This window comes from Orbicella franksi, chromosome 2 (genome assembly GCF_964199315.1).
Source record: "Orbicella franksi chromosome 2, jaOrbFran1.1, whole genome shotgun sequence".
NCBI classification, from domain to species: domain Eukaryota; kingdom Metazoa; phylum Cnidaria; class Anthozoa; order Scleractinia; family Merulinidae; genus Orbicella; species Orbicella franksi.
This window is the reverse complement of record NC_138146.1, coordinates 37,299,206-37,320,123: the sequence shown is the minus strand read 5'-3', so window position 1 is coordinate 37,320,123 and position 20,918 is coordinate 37,299,206. Positions and strand designations below refer to the sequence as shown.

Below are 20,918 nucleotides of genomic sequence, written 5' to 3'. Positions count from 1 at the left end.
GAAAAAGGAAATTTATATTAGCGAAATAAAATTTTGGGTTTAGTGGCGCCTTAAATAATTTACCAATGCCTCCTACCACTCTTACAAAAATATTCAAAGTTAAGGAGCCTGCTTCCTTTTGCAGTTTTCAAAACCAAAAATCTTGTGTTGTCACTGATGTCCGCCAGTTTGTGGCCATTGGCGTCGCTTATAGTTTTTGCCAAATTTCTGGAAAATAAAAGCAGATTTGAGCAAAAAATTGTGTCACGTTTATAAACTCATCATAGGGTATCTCTGAGCGAAATATGTGCCATATTTTTTGGATTTCTCTCGCTCTTCGGAGGCATTCTCTCCTAACACTCATGATCTAAATGAAACACTCGATGCCTTCATTTTTTTCCTATCAGCAACCATTTGAATACTTGACTGTATTAATAACAACCCAGACCTCGACCCAGTTCCACTCTAGTAATAACAATAACTCAGTATTGATGTTGTTTGGTGGTTACATTTTTTTCAGAAATGGCTTCTCAAAAGTGGATCGTGTTGTTCGCTTTTCTCGCGCTGTTTACTTTTGAGGTGGAAGTAAGAAGATCTTCATCCTGTCTATATAGAGTGGTTCAAGAATTTAAGGAAACTATCACCGCTGTTGAGAACTGCAGTTGTATCGGTAAGTCACCTAATTGTCCTGTGAAAGTGAAACGGAGACGGGGGTTACTTACCATTTACATGGGAAGACTGGAAATTCCAGTTGGAAAATCAAATGATTCGCACCCTTCCGTTTGGGTAGCTTTGGAAAGTATGGGCTGTGATTTGAGGTGATGCTATTTTCCTGCTCTTTTAAGTCTCTCTAGCTGATGTAGATATACTTTATAGTGCTTCCCTCTCCCGCAACGTCGCATTTAATTGTTTAATGCTAATGCCTGAAATTTCCAACCGGATGGTTTTTGTAAATGGTAAGCGCCCGGTATGTTACTAAAACTGGTAACGGGGAACGGGGAACGGGGAACGGGGAACGGGGAACGGGGAACGGGGAACGGGGAACGGGGAACGGGGAACGGGGAACGGGGAACGGGGAACGGGGAACGGGGAACGGGGAACGGGGAACGGGGAACGGGGAACGGGAAACGGGGAACGGGGAACCGGGAACCGGGAACGGGAGTCTGGAAACGAGTTTACAGATATTATCACATGCTACCCCAATCGGTCAGTACAAAATGTAGACATCAGACCGGGTACAAAATGCAGACTAGGTACAAAATGCAGACTGCAGACTGGGTAAAAAATACAGACAGAGACTAAAGCCGGACTGTTTTTCGCCTGATACGTGACAACGTGTCATCTAAAAACATACCGAGTGTCACGCAGTAGCTTTTCCGCGGTCATCTTTCACCAACATAAGCATTATTGTGGAATATTCCTTGTTCGTTTCCTCATACATTTCGTCTTTAACAAAGCGGCCAGGTCACAGGTTATTTATCCGTTGCTCACCTGATTTGCCAGCTGACGTGCCGATGTCGGAAAGGCCGCCATGCTACCGAATGCGAAGACAGCGGACGACTCAAGTTCAAAGGTGGCCATGTGTTATGTTGCTTGTCCTCGATATCATATTGCGTGTTGCTGTTTTTAAATATTGATATGACAGCTCGCACACAGAGTGAGAAGATATGACAAGACTGGGAAGGCTTGAAATTCTATTTAAGAACGGCTGTGGCCTTACCGATTGGGGTAGCATGTGATAATACCGATTCGAAAACCCAGGCGCCATTACATGCGCGAGTATCCAATCGGATTCTGCTCTAGCAGGAACGTACTGGGCACATGATCTGGTGTAGATACTCACGTTTACAGCCGTAACACTTCCTTGCATTTCCCCAATTTGTTCCCTCTTCTTTTCCTTTGTCCGCCATGTTGAATTCTCATGCGGGTTACCGCTGTACACTCGTTTCCAGACTCCCGTTCCCCGTTCCAGGTTCCCCGTTCCCGGTGCCCCGTTCCCCGTTCCCCGTTCCCCGTTCCCCGTTCCCCGTTCCCCGTTACCAGTTTTAGTAACATCCACGGAGACGAGATAAACAACGTTTTCACAAAGTTTTGCATAGAAAGGGTCTCCTTTGTTTTAGATTCTCTGGTTGCAAATACGCGAGCGGGCAAATATCGGGAACTTTTACCCCACTTTTACCATCGACCCATGTCAGAACAGAAACATTTGCCGGTTTCGAATTTAGCTTGACATTTAACGAGTGACAAACGGAGGTTATTTAACACAGAACTAGGTTTTGGCTTGTAACGTATGGTTTCACATTTGTCTCGATAATAACCATTTTCACGGCTCTCATTTAAATTACAATTGATCCAACATCGTGGTAAGGCAATTTCGGGCAATTTTGTATTTTCTGTCCGAAATTGCCTCGCATCCACTGCTTGGATTATATTGCAATGCAAGCGAGAGAAACAGTGAAAAAGGTTATTCCAGTCAACCGACCATTAGTGTATGTCGCGGAAAGAAAAATATGCTTTCTGAACGGTCGTCAATAAAGTAAATTTTGATACGCTCTGGCACACTGGTGCACTGGCAGCTAATGGCTGGTACGTTGGACCCCGGATGCAGTGGTTTAGGTCTAAGCCCTGGCCCACTGACGTGTATGTATATTGCATCCCAGCACCTAAGGATCTACCATTTTTGTGCGTTTTTCAAATGGGCCATACCCTCCGATTCCCCCAGTTATGCAGTCCTCCCTTACATTAATGGAATTTCCCAACCTCTAACTTCAAAAACATGATATCCGAGTGGTCAACAAGCCAGTCAAGACATTTCAACAGGCGTTTCCCTCTCCTAAATCCCGACCTTCGATTCAACGCTTGGTCTTAAAATCACTCTATTGACTAATCGCTCTAGTGATTGACAAGGGTTCTTTCCGTATTCGGAAGACGCTAGAATTATGGCACACCGCTTCGACAAATCATGGAGATAACAATTCAAGGCCGCTCCCCAATCAATACTCTATTCTTTTAAAAGAGAAAGTTAGTTTGATAACATTTATATTTTTTCCATTTTAATGTATTCTTTTTATGATCCCACCTATTTTTGCATATATCTATAGTTGTCTTTATTTTCCATTTTTATCCATCAAAGGCTGTAGTCTGACAGCCGAAAGCTCAAAAGTTGTAACTCTATATAGTCAGTGAACGTTTTTTTAAAATAAATTTTTAATATGTTTTCTCCTGGCTACGGTTCTTCTATTTTTAAAGCTTTCTTGTTTCTTAATAGATAAAACAACACTTTTAAAAATGTACAGGTACAACATTCGCTATATACCTGTAAAATACATAAATTATGTTCCTTCACTTTTCACTTTTCCTTCGTCCTCTCTTGTTACTTAAGCAATAGACCACAAGTTTTTATGGGTTATAGACTGATAGACCACGCGGGATGTTGGAAGAACACGAGAAGAATCCGTAAATCACGAGCCGCAGGCGAGTGATTTACGAATTCTTCGAGTGTTCTTCCAACATCCCAAGCGGTTTATCAGCTTATAAACCATAAAAACTTGTGGTCTATTGCTTTTATATAATAATTCAGAAGACGCGAAATTTCCATGAATTTATTGGCACAATAAACCATAGCTGATTGACCAATCAGAGCGCGCGCATTCATTTAATTATTATGTAAATTACATTAACGATCCACAATAATGGGTGATTGATGTTTTTTCTAACCATGGCTATTATATATTTTTTTCAGATATTAATGAGTGCTCATCCCAAGAACTTCATTCTTGCCCTTCAAAAGCCGAGTGTGAAAACACCGTTGGTTCCTACCGGTGCATATGTATCCCTGGATACAGTGGTAATGGACGAGTGTGCACAGACGTTGATGAATGCAGCACCGGTGTTCACAATTGCAGTGACCATGCAAATTGCAACAATACCATTGGTTCTTATGACTGTAGTTGTGTTGAAGGATTCCAAGGAAATGGCATGTCATGTGAAGATGTGGATGAATGCAAACTGGCCAATACGCACAACTGCAGTGTCCATGCACACTGCATTAACGCCATTGGCTCTTATAATTGCACTTGTGCTGAAGGATTCCATGGAGATGGCATGTCATGTCAGGATACTGATGAATGCAAAGACAATGTGCACAATTGCAGTGTTCATGCACATTGCAAAAATACCATCGGTTCTTATGACTGTAGATGTGTTGAAGGATTTCATGGAGATGGCATCTCATGTCAAGATGTGGATGAATGCAAACTGGCCAATATGCACAACTGCAGTGTTCATGCACATTGCATTAACACCATTGGCTTTTATAATTGCAATTGTGCTGATGGATTCCAGGGAGATGGCATGTCATGTCAGGATACTGATGAATGCAAAGACAATGTGCACAATTGCAGTGTTCATGCACATTGCAATAACAGTGTTGGCTCTTATGACTGTACTTGCCACCCAGGCTACACAGGAAATGGACGATATTGTAGAGGTACGTACTAGATCAAAAGTTTCGTTGCTTTGCTGTCCACAATTCTCCTCTTGCATGATTTATGTTAAACAAAAACAGTCCCCAGTGTGAAGTACCAGGCTTTCAGCTAACCACTGAGATATTTTTAAAAGAAAATCGATAATTTTTCTAAAGACACGTTTGAGTTTGAAACCCTTTTCTCTATTTTTATTGTAGATTAGTTATGTAGATATTAGCTCTCTGGGTTTTAATTTTGGTTCATCTTTTAAGTTAAGGATAATTTAATTTTAAGTGTCCATGAAGTAAAAAATAATTGCTGCTTATTTGAAAGGCTTTTCAAAGTAAAGAAAAATGGCGTTTTCCTTTCTGGAATATCTTTTTTCGTCTTAGAGATATTTACGTATTTGTAAGGAAAGTGATGACGTCGTAGGTGGTTCCACTAAAACAGCACAACACTCAATCGAGAATAACTCTGGAAATATTAAAGCAGTGTTCTTTAAACTTAGCACCAGAAATGTACATCAAAAAAGAAACATAATGACAACCGTCACGCCATTGCTATGACAACACCTATGCTGCTGGTTCTGTTTTAATTAAGACTAAAATTTCCAGATTTTATCTTAAACAAGGATCACCCACTCCCACCAATCTAATGGGGAGAGTTAAGACAATATGGGAACCATGTGTGTTCCAAGCAAGACCCTCTGTCCCACTTTAAAAGGTTGCAAATGGGGATATGGGTGTCATTCTGTTTCTTTTGTGATGCACATTGCTGGTGCCAAGTTTGAAGAACACTGCTTTAATATTTCTAGAGTTATTCTCGATTGAGTGTTGTGCTGCTTTAGAGGAACCACCAATGACGTCATCACTTTCCTCATTTGCATAATACAAAAACGTGATTAATTATCTCTAAAACGAAAAATGACATTCCAAAAAGGAAAACGCCATTCCTCTTTACTTTGAAAAGCCTTTCACTTAAGCAGGAATTATTTTTTACTTCATAGGCACTTTAAATCATCTGTAACTCAAATTTTATTTGTAATGGTCACAAATTCTCTAAGACTGTATAGATTGAGCAAAATATAATATAAGTTGGGAATTTACAATGAAAATAGGTACTAAAATAACGAGCGCGCTGACGACGATACAACTCACTTTTGTTTAGACATTAATGAACGCAGAGATGGAGCACGGAAACGCAGCTGGAACGCGCGTTGCATTAACACGCAGGGCCCTTACACCTTGCTTCTAAAAAAGAGGTCTGCTAACCTCTCTCTTTAACTCTAGGTATACCAAAGCAGACAGCTCTAATTGCGTTGACAAATTCCCATTTGAACTGGCCCCCTACAGTCTCTGTTTCTGTAAAGTGGCTAAAGTGAATTCTTACCTCAAGGATCGTAACGCCAGTATGCCAGTCACCGGGTTGCATATTGTACCGTCCCAAGCGATCCCCCGGGGTATATCCATTTCACACAGAATGAATACGGTTGCAGCCCTCACAATAGATAACCAGTCACCGACTCAAATTTGGTGAACAAACTTCCTCTCACCGATAACTCTCGCAAGTGAGAGGTAGGACTGAAATTTCTTGAGGATGTCAATCATGTCCTCTGTGACATTTTCAGTTTTGAATAGCACACCCATGGATAACTGAAAATAGCGTTAAAAATTAGTATTAAATCCCCCGTTAAATTTGGAATCTCATATTTCATTCCTATGCCAACCTATCATATACATTAATAAAAATCTCAAGTACGTTTATGACAACTTTTTTTCATTGAAATGCAATTACAATGAAAACGTGCACTGGCTAAAAGTTTCATAAAACAACAGGAGCATTCGGCTGTCGATCTACAGCCTTCGACGGATAAAAAATGGCATGCAAAATGATAAAATGTATGCAAGAAAAGGCGAGATAAAAATACAGTGGAACCTCGATTTAACGAAGTCGCTGGGGACCGGCCAAATTTGTTCGTTAAATCGAGGATTCGTTATATCGAAAACCTCGATATAACGAATTTGAGGGGAAACGACCAAAATGTTCGTTATATCGAGGTCATAGTTAATAATTGATCTGTAACACAGGTGACTTCTGTCACGCAATTCAATGCAAGTTTCGTCACCCAGAAGTGCCGCGTTTTGAGATGCAATTCATGAAGCATGGTGGCTTTCAGTATCAGTTATTTTCACTTTTGAGCAGACGCGCAGGTTTTGTTTACAAAAGAACGACACTTTCAGAGTAGCGATTTAAAAATATTTCAACATAGAGGTTATACAGAAAATTGGCTATGCAAACAAGGAAACGGGCTTTAGTGTTGTTATGTTGCACTACCGAACATTTCCGGAATTCAAAGAAGGTAGAGCAGAAGTTAATTGATGTCGAAATACTATAGTGCCAATCTCTATGACATATAATAAGCCGTTGACTGAAAGGTTGCTGTCTCTTTGATATGAGGATTAAAAGCATTTGTTGACTGTTGATCTGTTCAGCGTTTATCTTTTGTCGCGTATTGACACTGTAATTCGTTATATCGAGGTAGATTGTACGTTTGGGCTTCCGGATTATGCTCGTTATATCGAAGAATTCGTTATATCGAGGTTCTATTCCATACATTTTACTGTAACTTTGGCCGGGACCTAAAATATCGTTCGTTATGTCGAGGACTTCGTTAAATCGAGGTTCCTCTATAATAAGAAGAACAAAAGCAAAGTAAAAATGTGTAAATTGGGTGACTATTGTATAAAAAGAATACTATACTGGTTTGGAATCGGCTTAGAATTATTGTCAGCATGCTCGGTGGTGTGCCAGGCCTCCAAAGTTTTTCTAATGGGAAAAGAACCTTTGTCGATGACACTAGAATTATCAAAATCTATTCGATGATCGAATGACGGTGCATGTTTGGCAATTTTTGATGCGTTAGCACATGTTTTGACTTTTCTGATACGAGTTTCAAAACACCGGCCGGTTTCGCCTACATAACATCAATCATAATCGGCACAGGGTATTTTATAAATCACGTTCGGTTGATGTTCAATAGATGGTCTGAATTTGGGAGAAGGAAATTCTTGTCAGTTGCAAAGTCTTCAAGGGCTTATTTACAACTTGAATGTCGTGCCTTTGAAGAATTCTTGTTAGTGGTTACGTGACACCATTGATGAAGGGAAGGACAGCAAAACTGTAAGGATTCTCTTGAGGCGCAGCCCTTTTCAAAAACATGCAAACCAATTCTTCAGGTGTAGCGTGTGTGGGTGGTTTGGAAAATTTCCGCTTTAAGGCCCGGTTTAAACGTCGCATTTTACATGTGCCGAATCAAATACTAATTTTAGTCGACTCGAATTAATAAGTTCGGCTGATTTGATTTAAACGTCGCATTTTTTGCCGAATAAAATTCCTGAGCGCGAGCGACGTGTTCATTCCCAGCTAACTCCGCGACAAGTTTCCCATCAATGAGGCTGACAATGATAGGGAGAACATTTTGCGTTAAGATCATTCATACCTCTCAAGCACCATTCGAGCAAACAAAATGGAGCGATTTATAAAGCAGATGACAGTGCATTACTTCTTAAACTCTGATTTTCGTTTCACTCCCTGATCAGATTCAAGTTCAACAGTCGCCATATTACTATATCATGCAGCACAGAGCGGTTTTTACTTGAAAGCCGAAACTTAAGCTTAATTGGTTTTGCATAACTACATCACACGATCGGAGCGAAGCAAGAACCACACACTGGCATCTTCAACAGCCTTCCTTCTACATGATACATCTCCTGCTGCAACTGCCGCCAAAAATTCTCTTTAGCTTGTTATGCGCATGTCATGCAGCACAAAACTGTATAGTTATGGGTAAAATATAATTTAACATAATTTATGAATTAGATTCGTCACATTAAAAATGCGGCGCTTAAATCAACTGTCGAACTTCAGTCGTATATTCGACTGGATTAGTCGAATATTCGACTGAACTCGCATGTAATTGAAATATGTCGCATTTTACATGCACTTAATTCAGCAATTAGATTCGGTGCATGTAAAATGCGACGTTTAAAGCGGGCCTAAGATGTTGGAAATAACATAGGAGAGATTGAGACGTTGGCTCATGTTCTGTTTTGAAATTTTTAGCCAGCGAAGGTTTATATTGTAATTTTGATGATGTCAAAGTCTTGGTTATCTTTACTCGTATGTCTTTTTTCCAGGTTACCATCAATTTTATCAAAAGTAATGGAAAATCCAGAATATAAATTGCTTTTGGCTTGATTTAGTTCCTTTGTGGCACTCTCATTTTGATGCCGGGTTCAAATTTCAATGCAAATGTGTGCAGCATCAGCTCACTTTCAGCCAGGTTGGCAACTTGTGCTTCTTTTTCTGTGGCGACTTGATAAACTTCTGGCACAGCTTCCTGCAAAACAGCTTGATCATGCGTTTCTCCGAAAAGGTCCAATTTTTCACCAACTCTAGAACTGGAACATGCCACTTTCATTATTGCAAGCTGATCCAATGTCACCTAATGAAAAAGTAAAATAAATGATAAGGGAAAATAATGCAATGACGACATAAGGTCAAGAGTAGAGTACTGAACAGTTTTGATAACAAGAACCTTGACGACTTTGGCTTTGCATAATCGATTTGTGCACAATCAGAGTCACTGGTAGTTGTAATGTCATGTTTTAATTAATAGTATCCTAGCTTGTGAACACTGGCATACATTTATGATACTGAGAGAAGCAATACACAAAAATTTGTCTCTGTTCGCTGGCTAATATGACTAATTGAGTAACAACTGGTCCCTATACATTAATTTCAAATTTAAGCTTGATTATCATCCCTCTATTCCCTAACTTCTGTGTTTAGCTGAAATTCGTGGCGCTCTACAAGGCATTGAATGGAGTTTAAAATAATTAACAATTAGATTATGAGCTCGAGATTTCTATGAGGTGATAGTTGATGAAGCCGAATGTTTTAGTAGAATTCTAACTGAAATAAAAATAAATAACGGTTTCTAATTATTTTTCTGCGCATTATTGAACTTTACACCTTAACAAAATCACACGCATTAAATTGTCCTTGGTAAATTTGTTATTGTTTACGCGCGCGCATTCGTTTTTTCAATAATTTCGAGTTTTTAAAGTAAAGAAATCACTAATGTCCTTCTTTTAGTCTTTTCAGGAATTTAATTATCCATTTACATCTAAACTTTCTTCCAAAACTTCGGAAAAACGATAAAAACAGCCACTGCACTCTAATGGCTGATAGTATACGAGTAGCGCAGCCAATCAGATTGCAGCATTTGAATTAGTATACTAATAGGATTCTGCTAATAAAGGATATTATAGAAATTTAGCCAAGCTTAAAAGCGGAGCTCCTGATTGGATAATTAACTATAAAAGGAAAAAAAAAGCGGATTTGTTTTTCTTGGATCAGAAACTCAAGCAATGATCAATAGAGTGTGTTCATTGTCACGCAATAAAAAATAAAATCAAAAGCCATTCAGCGGATAAAGTCAAGAAATTGTGATATAGTGTAAACATCTGGAACTTACTTTGGCTATATAGTCGACTGATTATCTGAACCGAACCAAAAAACATTTACACAAGCACTTTTCCTAATACTTTAACTCCCAAAATGGCTAAAAATCACGAGATAATTGTACAGTTTTCGACAAACGCGATCTTAGCTTTATGTCACGCACCGCCATAACTCCGAAATTCAAAATGCGCTGGTTTCCAAACGAAGGACGCAATTGAGCTGGCAAATTGTAAACAGACATAAATTTAGCACTTTTATGCCTGATGAGGATAAAACCTTAAGGGGCTCTTTAGTTTTGAATTTGAGAATTTGATGACGCCATGTGAACACACTCTGTTGTGGGCATGTAATTGGTCAGCGTTTGGTTTCGCTATTTTTTCCAGTTACCAGTTGAATTTAAGAAACTATACCCAATAAGCGTAACCAAGATTTTAGAAATTACGTACGCAATCTATCAGGAACTTTCAAAGTGACGATTGTGCAATTTAATTATCATTATTATTATTATTACTATTATTATTATTATTATTATTATTATTAAATATTATTGTTATCGTCATTATTTTTATTAAGGGATATGTCAGAATGAAAGTCACCAACGCGCAAGGGGTCAATTTGCAACGAAAGTTTGCCCTTGCACATACTCCCTTCTTCTCCCCCAGAGTAATAACCTGACTTGAACCTGGAATCCAAGGGAAAATCGGTACCTGGTCAGCGGTCAACTTCAAAGATCGCTTTTTTGGACACTTAGGTTACTCGCAAGGATAATGCTTGCATTATTGACGTATACCGAAAACCTACCCCACCGATAGATGTTTGGATTTCTTCCACCCACCATGACAAACAACACAATATCAGTTTAGCTATATATGTTATCAGTTGGCCGGTTGGGAGGTCCGTATAGTGAAAAACTTTGATCTTGGGCTTGAAAATTCTGGCCTCGGGCAACATTTTCAAGCTCGAGGTCACTGTTTTTCACTACACGTACTGACCCTAAGCCGCTAACAACATGTTTATCTTTTTTCTTGCGGTAAATTGGCTTACAACTTTGTCAGTGAATTAGCTTACGTGCCGTCTATAAACTATTCATTAAAAAATCTAACAAGCGAACGAGCGAGTAACTCAGACACTAGACAAAGAAAGATGTAGTAAAGAAGAGATTTATTTCAAACTACTTTACGTTAGTTACATTTAGTTCTCCAGTTAAGTTCTCCAAAAGTGTTTTTCAGGTGTAAAATTTCCTGCAAAGTTTGAATTTATAAAATAAAAAAATTTCTGTCAATCGTTGCAAATCACTCGAAATCAGACTTTTCTATCGCAAATTGAGTAGCGGATAGCGAGGAAATTTGTAAAGTGTACTCCACAGAAAATCTCTCAAATGAAGCAACGAGCAGAGAGGTAAACTCGACTGAAATTGACTCATTTTGTTACCTAAAACTGTATCTATAGGGAGAGAGACACAGGATTACGCGCCATTACAGCGCCGAGCTGCAAACAGCCAAACAAACTCCCACAACCTCAAAAAACTCAATTGAATTTACTTACAGTGACTTTCCGTGCCATTAAAGGTTACTTCCCACCTTCGCGGGTGTCCCTCGGGAAAAAATTCGTAAGCGCGCCGGTTTCAATAAAACGCCAACATACTCTATATCAGAAAGCTGGTGTAGTTTACGAAAAAAAAAAAAAAAATACAATTTAAGCGATTTTTTCTTTCAGGAAGTGTCAGGAGCCGGTAAGGCGTGAAACGACCGAGGGTTCTTCTATTGAATTTATCGGCTATCGGAAGCCACTCGAGCAAAATGGCTGCACAGTCTTGTTCACAAGGCATCAATCAACAAAAGTATGTCGGGCTTTTTCGATATTCTAATTGGTTGTCTAGATGTCCGCATCTAAAGTTGGAGTAGCTAAATATATGCCAGACGTATTGCGTAAACGGACGCCACGGGAAAGATATGTTAAATATTCAAATTTCCTGACACTCTTTCGTTTGTCATTATCCCTGAAATGTTCTGGCGAAATTTCACGAAAATCCATCAAATCTGCATACCCTATAAATGCGCTCAAAGTGGATGTATTCCTCCCAAATCAAATGCCAGATTTTAGCTCATAAAGGTTCGTAAACAACTCGAGCCACGCCAGGAGATTATCTCGTCTTATGAAACCACAAACCAATGGAACAACAGGACTTCCTAGCGTTAATGAAAATGGATCAGGATTTCCTGGGAAGAGCATTGCATTGCAACACGTTTTCTATCTCGCTGTGGCACTGAAGAGAAAGAAGGCAAATGAACAAATGGGCGATATAAACAATACCAAATAACATGAATCACGAGCTCCAAGATGAGCGTTTGCCACGAAAATTTCCTTTGGCAGTTTCGTCCATTTAAGCGATTATGACACCTTCCTGGTTTATAATTTTATTTGAAAAGACGTTTTTTCTTAACAACTTGACCTCTTTTTGAGTTTTTCATTATTTTTCCTTTTGTAAACTTTAGATAAAATGACTTATTTTGTCAAATAAAAGAAAAAAACGATTTTTTGTGCCCTTGAACGTGGGAAGTAACCTTAAAGGTGAATAGAGATAAACTTGCGTTGATCAATCGTTTATGGAAGTGTAAAAAGGGCGAAAGATTGACAATTTACTAAAATAGGTCGACGTATTCCACTCGCTGTGGCGGTCCGGATAAGAAAATTTCGCCCGCCCCAGGAACCAATCAGATTGCAGGATTTGATGGAAATTCAGCCCGCTCACGAGGTGATAAAAAGATGAGAGACTTTATTACATCGTGCAGCTTGACTCCCGAGCACGAACCAAGGAAAAGAGGCTGAACTCAATCATGCCACCGATGCTCTACGAGCTAACAATTACCCCAAAAATGTCATCTCCAACATTCTAAGAAAGAAATCTTCTACCCAGCGCACAAACTCCATCCCAGCACCTAAGGACCTCAGTTTTTGTGTGTTTTTCAAATAGGCCATACCCTCCTATTCCTCTAGTTATGCAGTCCTCCCTTACATTAATGGAATTTAATGAAATATTTTCCAACATTGTTAAACACGCTTGGTCTTCAAATTACTCTATTAACTTTCAAAATTCTCAGGTGATTGACAAGGGTTCTTTCGTATTCGCCAGACGCTAGAATTATGTCACATTGCTTCGATAAATCATGCAGATAAGAATTCAAGGCCGCTCCCCAATCAGTACTCCTACTCTCTACTCTACTTTTTAAAAAGGAACAATTAGTTTACTGACGCTTATATTTTATCCATTTTAATGTATTCTTTTTATAGTCCCATCTATTTTCGTATATATTTGTAGTCGTCATTTTTTCCATTTTTATTCATCGAAGGCTGTAGTCTGACAGCCGAAAGCTCGAAAGTTTTAACTCTATACAGTCAGTGAACGTTTTTGTAATAAATTTTGAATATGTTTTCTCCTGGCTACGGTTCTTCTATTTTTAAAGCTTTTTTGTTACTTATAGATGAAACAACACTTAAATGTACATGTACAACATTGGCTATATACCTGTAAAATACGTAAATTATGTTCCTTCACTTTTCCTTCGTCCTTTCTTGTTACATTACATTAACGATCCACAATAATGGGTGATTGATGTTTTTTCTAACCATTGCTATTATATTTCCTTCAGATATTAATGAGTGCTCATCCCAAGAACTTCATTCTTGCCCTTCAAAGACCGAGTGTGAAAACACCGTTGGTTCCTACCGGTGCATATGTATCCCTGGATACAGTGGTAATGGACGAGTGTGCACAGACGTTGATGAATGCAGCACCGATGTTCACAATTGCAGTGACCATGCAAATTGCAACAATACCATTGGTTCTTATGACTGTAGTTGTGTTGAAGGATTCCAAGGAAATGGCATGTCATGTGAAGATGTGGATGAATGCAAACTGGCCAATACGCACAACTGCAGTGTCCATGCACGTTGCATTAATACCATAGGCTCCTATAATTGCACTTGTGCTGAAGGATTCCATAGAGATGGCATGTCATGTCAGGATACTGATGAATGCAAAGACAATGTGCGCAGTTGCAGTATTCATGCACATTGCAAAAATACCGTTGGTTCTTATGACTGTAGTTGTGTTGAAGGATTTCATGGAGATGGCATCTCATGTCAAGATGTGGATGAATGCAAACTGGCCAATATGCAAAACTGCAGTGTCCATGCACATTGCATTAACACCATTGGCTCTTATAATTGCAATTGTGTCGAAGGATTCCTTGGAGATGGCATGTTATGTCAGGATACTGATGAATGCGAAGACAATGTGCACAGTTGTAGTGTTCATGCCTACTGTAATAACAGTTTTGGCTCTTATGACTGTACTTGCCACCCAGGCTACACAGGAAATGGACGATATTGTAGAGGTACGTACTAGATCAAAAGTTTCGTTGCTTTGCTGTCCACAGTTCTCCTCTTACATGATTCATGCCGAGCAAATATGTCTCCAGTGTAAAGTACCAGGCTTTCAGCTAATCACTGAGATATTTTTAAAAGAAAAGCAGTTATTTTTCTAAAGACACGTTTGAGTTTAAAACCCTTTTTTCTATTTTTATTGTAGATTAGTTATGTAGATGTTAACTATCTGGGTTTTAATTTTGTTTTATAAACGTTTGGAATTGTTAAGTTATAGATAATTTAATTTAAATCATCTTTAACTCAAATTTCATTTGTAATGACCACAAACTCACTAAGGCTGCATAGTTTCAGCAAAAAATAAATTGGGACTTCAGTGAAAAAAGGTTCTAAAATAACGAGCGTGCTGACGACGATCTAACTCACTTTTGTTTAGACATTAATGAGTGCAGAGACGGAGCACATAAATGTAGCTGGAACGCTCGTTGCAATAACACGCAGGGCTTTTACACCTGTAGCTGTGCTTCAGGTTTCCATGGTGATGGGATGTCATGTAGTGATTTAGATGAGTGCGCTCTGGGTTTCCACGACTGTCATCCCAAAGCTCTGTGCAGTAACACTTTGGGATCATATAAGTGCTTCTGTTTAAAAGGATATCTCGGAAATGGCAAAGAGTGTCAAGGTAAGCAAGTCAGTTAGTCATTAAGTTAACGGTCTCTGTACCTTAACATTAACGCCATCGGATTCCCCCGTTCCCTCCACGAACAGCTAACTGTATTTTAACAAAATAAAATAGAACAGAAGAGGAAAATTCAGGAAGACATTTAGCGTATTATGAGTGTTGATTCCCGGCAATGATTATTTCTTAGCAATTTCCTCAGTCGGTGACGATATTATGTGCCTTATTTGTTCAAGTTTTGTTGATATGAGACAGACAGAATACTGGTTGTCTTTAGCTCGTATTAATCAAGCAGGAGGTCTGTATTGGAGAATGTTGACCGAGGTCGTGAGTACAGACCGAGGTCAAGATTCTCCCATACAGACCGACTTAGTTCGGTTAATAAGATGTTTATTACATGGCAAAGAAGAAAACTTTAATTCGTTTAATGTAACTGGTTTGCTGACATTTTGCTTGCAAACGGCGATGAACTTAACTTAAACCTGCCGATATTTGTTCGTCCTCTTTGCTGTTTTTTTTTTTTTTGTCATCACAGCTTTTTGGCACTTCCATAAATGATTCAGAAGAAAATAAAAGAAAATAGTGAACATTTTTGTATTTTAGTTTGCTACTTTTTCAACGCAAAGAGAAACCGGCCTAGATGCCTGTCTAGGTGGGAAAATCTAGACCGCGGTCAATATCGTTTTCAGCCAATCAAATTCGTGAATTCGGTAGTTCCCAGTCCTTGTCAGACACAGCCATAGAATACAGTCTCATATCAACCCATTGCTTTTTACGACATTTCAGTTATTAAGGGCTTGCGACAAGATGAATGGCAATTAAGTTGTACCGGTAGCAAACCAGGTTTGCGAGGAAGGTTTGGAGAGTGAAGATTGTTAGTTAGTGTTCTAATATTGTCGTTATCGTTTGCAGCTTCCTCTCTGACCTCTGCCACAAATCAACAAGTGCCTGTCAACAAAGCTTTTCTTTTTATTATTACTATTGCTTTTAGTCCATTACTCCGTCTGTAAAAACTTAGAAAAAGAGTATAGATCTTACATCTATTACTCTTTAAATAGCTCCATCTAAAGATTGAAATGTAACATTTTAGTTTAAATTTCGACCGACGTTTATTAACACAGATCCCCGTATGAGAACAAAGAGTCGTGGAACATATTTTTTTGTAATTTTCTACATATTTTGTGATTTAGTTGTAAAAGAAACTTAAGACAAAGGAAAATTCTTGTCAGTCTTACCATTTTATTGCAGTTTGAAGTATATATTTTAAGCAACTACCATAATAGTGTAATACGACTATCAAAGCATTGTTAAAGTAAGTTAGATGTTGTCAGTCTGGGTTGTTAGTGAACTGCGGAGTGCAGACCGCGGAACCTGCGGAACCTGCGGACCTGCAAAGCCTGCGGAACCTATATTTTTCTATTGGTCAAAAAAGTAACGAAATAAAAAAAAAAAAAAAAAATAAAGATTAAAAACCAAAAACCTTAACACTGTTCGAAATTTCGTTTTAGTATCTAAAGAATATTACGTTAAAAAACAAATTTGTTTTTATCGTCGTGGACCTAGAAGTACTTGAGATTTTACGATTGTGGCGACATATGTGCGGTGGCATTCTATTCTCCAACATTCGATCAATTAGCATTGTAATGTAAGTAATGCAAGTATTGTAATGTAAGTAATGTCTGCATTGTATTGAAAAAAATTCAAATTAGAAAGCTGTGAAAAACGACTTTGTTTACTCTACAGTATAGAACTTGCAGTGTTTCAAAGAAGTCTCAGTTCTTGGGTATTTGTAAAAAGTATTTTATCGCAGTTTTGTTATAGTTAAATGTTTTAAAAAAATCACTTCTTCTTTGGATACTTTTTATTTTGACCAAAAAAAAAAAAAAAAAGAAAAAAAAAGAAAAGAAAAAAAAAATATAGGTTCCGCAGGTTGCGGAGGTTCCACAGTTTTCGCGGTCTGCAATCCTCAGTTCAGTAACACCCGCCAGTCTGTCATTTTCCGCTGGGGATTAGTTCACAGCCATTTTTTTCTGTAGAGGTGATAGTTTCTAATAAGATTTTCAAAAGAACCAAATGACAATTTTTTTTTCTTCTTCCCTCTTTTCTTGTTTTGGTCTTTTCTTATTTTAGAGCTGTTTTGCCAATAGTCTGTAATTCTGAACTGATATCCAATTTGTTCCTCAGTAACGTTTGCCGGCTAGTTCCCGGCACTTTTTAATGATGTTTGCAATATTTTTGAAAAAAAGGTAATAAAAGTTTTGTTGTTGTTGTTGTTGTTGTTGTTGCTGTTGTTTTTGTCTGTGTTAAGATTCGCCAGTAGAAAAGTGCAAACACTTAGTAAATCACAAAAATAGAACAATTTAAGAAATTGGTTTACGAGTTTGTGGAACGACAAATGCTGTCACGCGACTTAAAATTGAAATCTGCTGTTCCTAAAACGTGGAGTACGGAGTACGGAGTGTTAAAAAAAAAAATGAAAGGATAAAAGAAACATTTAAAAGAAATGAAATTTAAAAGTGAATTGAAAGTATAATTAAATGCATAAATAAACTAATAATAAAAAACTCACGCTGTCTAAAGTGGACCGTTCATATCGCGGTCATTTCATTCAGTCAATTGAACTCACGAGTTCACGTTTAGGAACAAAGTAAAGAACATTCATACAGTTGACCATATCTAAAACTAAAAAATGTGACAAATCACGAATCGAACTTAAACAACCAAATCCATCTTCGGTTGCCTTGGGCGAAAGCTGTGTTGGCTCGCAGAAATATGCTTTGCTTTCCAAAAATAAAAATTGAATCATTCAACAACATGGCACTTGTGAACTCCGCCTCCTGAAAGTTCTCACATTTTGATTGATGAAGTTCAAACGAAAACCTTGAAAATTTTCGGCACTGAAAAGTAGTAAGATAAAAAGGATATAGATTGACAAATGAAGAAACAAATAATAAACAGGTCAAATTGCACCTTGGGACAACAAATAATAAAAATAAAATTTCCCAACAAGGCCATTTAACCGCACAGTGGTCAAATGATTTATGTAAGGGTATCGAGTGGAACCTAGCTGCCTAAAGCAGGCCGTGTTGTGTTGCATGTTAGGCCGTTTAGAATTTGAGCGCTCTACAAGGCATTTTAAAATAACGTGGGATAAAAACGCGCAACGAAATTAAATGTTTCCTTCTTTTACTGAATAAAATAAAGAAATATACCCACCTTGCCTTGTTTCTGTTGTCCATTTGCCCAATTTCATTTTGTTTTCCTTTCCTTTCTTTTTTTTCGGGGGGGGGGAGGGGGGAAGGGGTGTTGAGGTACTTGTGGTACCTTTCTATACTGCTACAAACACCTCACCCCTCCCCCCAAACTATGAACTTATTCTTAGGTTCCCGTGTAAAGTTGAAGTAAGATTGATTGTGACCCACAATGTTTCAATTTTTCGAAATTCATTTTCAGACCCAAATCATTTTCAGGTGAATAGCATCTTTTAGGATATATTTTTTTCTTTGTTTACCGCTAAAAGCTTCAAGTAGTGTGTATTACCTTACTTTATTTTCAAATTGAAATCAAAAATTTTCACCGAAAAGATAATTCTAAAGAATTATTGGACGAGGTTTCCGTGACATACAGAATAATCAAGGTCGAGGCAGGGGTTATAAGTCGAAGCCGAAGGCTGAGGCTGATAACCCTTAACGAGACCTCGATTATTCTGCATATCATAAATATCACAAAAACCGAATCTAATAATTGTTTTATTATGCTTGAACGAAAAAAAAAAATGGTCATGCTTCTTCACTGACGGCAAGCAACACAAAGCGTGCGAACTTGACACGATTACCCTTAAAAATCGTGCTAACCTCGTTCCCAGGCTCTCTATCCTCTGCCTCTTTTGTTCGTTAGGAGAAAGACCCTGGTTGCGGCTGGTCACGTGCCCACCCAGAATCTGGGTGGTAAACAAATCTGTTGGGCGGGAGGGGTGGCAGAGTGTTTTGATTGTTGCTGTGACAAACTTTGTGGGTTTCAACCTCGAGGAGTCGCTAAAAACTACCCGCGTCTCGGGGTTCCAAGTCGAATTTTGCCGATTAAAAATGCCACATTGTTTCTGCCGTCTCCAAAATATGGAAGACTTTCGTTCACAAGGAAATTTGGCAGTCGAATTAGCACAAACTTTTTTATGGTTAGCATATGTAAAACGTCACATACCGAATCGAAATGAAACCAGTGGATCAGTCTCTTGAATATTTGAATTCGGAGGTAATTTATTTTCTTCTTTGTGCGGTAGTTTGGATGTTAAAAAGTATTTCTGTCACACGGCCGATTAGCCGAGTATTCTGACTTGCGCTTGATTTACAGCAATGTAAAATGAATTACAGTTTTGTTGACATAAACCCGCACTTAATTATATTTCATCTGCATCAGGTTTATGTAAGTTTATATTTAGACAGATTCTTAAACACGGTTGGAAACTGTTTTGAACCACCTTAAGAATCGGCGTTAAAAATCGACGTTAAAACTAGGCTCGTGTAACATCACCTTTAAGCCCCGGCCAAACGATCGCAACATTGCAGCGCACCATATCACAACATTGTTGGGCGCAATATGTTGCGCGCTTTTAGCCACCCTGTTACGACGTGCTGTGACATGTCGGGTGTTGCAAATCGAACTAGTGCGCATGTCCTGACGCAAAATTGTTGCACGAACGTGACCAAACGAGTACAACATCATGCAATATCCACAAATGTTGCATGAAAAATTTGGTCATTTTCAAACCTGAGCCAACAACGCCTAACATGTTGCAACACGTCGCAGCATGGTGGCCAAACGCGCGCAACATGCTGCGCCCAGCATGTTACGATATGCTGCGTTGAAATGTTGCAATCGTTTTGGCTGGGCTTTATAAAAGCAGGATGGCGCGTGCAGTTGTAATAGTGCATTTACCCTGATGGTAATGGCTTCGTTACCTCTTTCTTGGATATCTCTTGTTATCAATTCTCTCTATTTTCCTTTAAAGAACAGGGAACAAATCCCGACCGAAACTATAAATTTGAGTGCCGGGAACGAAAATGTAACGTTCATGTATCTCCAAATTGTTCTCTTTGTCATGGTAACATATCTACCACGCTTCCCAACCAGTTCACACTTTTGAATCTCTACAGTTGATTTTGTTTCCTCTCCGTTGTGTTGAAAAAAGAAACAGAGTAGGGAAAATGTCCAAAAAAGAAGAAACGAAAGTTTCTCTGGCATATCTGTCAAATTTAGGGCAATGTTGGATTGTAAAACTACCGTTCATGACTCGAACATACTCAGGCAGGTGGTAAGAAAGAACTATGTTTACACTCAAATTCAATTTTAATGTTCAAGACCTTCGAAAGAAAAACGAGTCAAGAATAAAAAGTCGAAAAGCACAAAAGCGCACAGAGACTGACTGCCGTTGCACCTGTTACCTGTGTTTGTTTTTGACTTTGTGGATGGCTACAATGGTTTTGAAAACATTATTGAAAGGTCCTTGCTTATAATTGTTTTTGAGTTGTTGTTTTGCTGTCGCTCCAGTACAATATCACGTAAAACCTCGCTTATTCCACGCTGAATACCTCGCCTAGGTAACCAATCAGGGTACGAGATTTCTCTGAGCTATGCGATTCTAAGCCGAAGCTTAAGTTAAGACTTTGACAACTTTTTCAGTCAACGTACAACTTTGCATATCGTAAGTGAAAGTACTATTAGAACCTTCTTTTATTGATATATGAAGTTAGGTACATACAAACTCAACTAATACTCAGACGGATAACTGGAAATGATTGATAACGTAACCGTAATGGTTAATGGCGCCCAGACTTCTTGTTCTTGTTAAAAAAAAAAAAAATGTAATTTGTGACAATCAATAT

The 20,918-nt window shown here is 38.5% G+C and overlaps 2 protein-coding genes across 3 annotated transcripts in view; one reads left to right on the top strand and one right to left on the bottom strand.

The window, feature by feature from the left end:
• LOC145479668 (uncharacterized) overlaps nt 1–20,918 on the bottom strand; it is a 252,955-nt gene that overhangs the window by 51,209 nt on the left and 180,828 nt on the right. Inside the window, exon 1 of one of the 2 annotated variants that reach the window (XM_081458085.1) lies at nt 2,106–2,128. The exons of the other annotated variant lie outside the window; for it this stretch is intronic. The gene's annotated coding sequence lies outside the window, so the exon portion shown is untranslated. Of the gene's footprint in view, nt 1–2,105; nt 2,129–20,918 lie in introns of those variants that run through there. 2 annotated transcript variants of the gene reach the window in all.
• Nucleotides 502–15,518, top strand: LOC145473960 (uncharacterized). Its single transcript, XM_081455093.1, has 4 exons — nt 502–649; nt 3,722–4,468; nt 13,622–14,368; nt 14,794–15,518. The coding sequence occupies exons 1-4, from the start codon at nt 502–504 to the stop codon at nt 15,054–15,056; spliced, it is 1,905 nt and encodes a 634-aa protein (XP_081311219.1). The 3' UTR covers nt 15,057–15,518.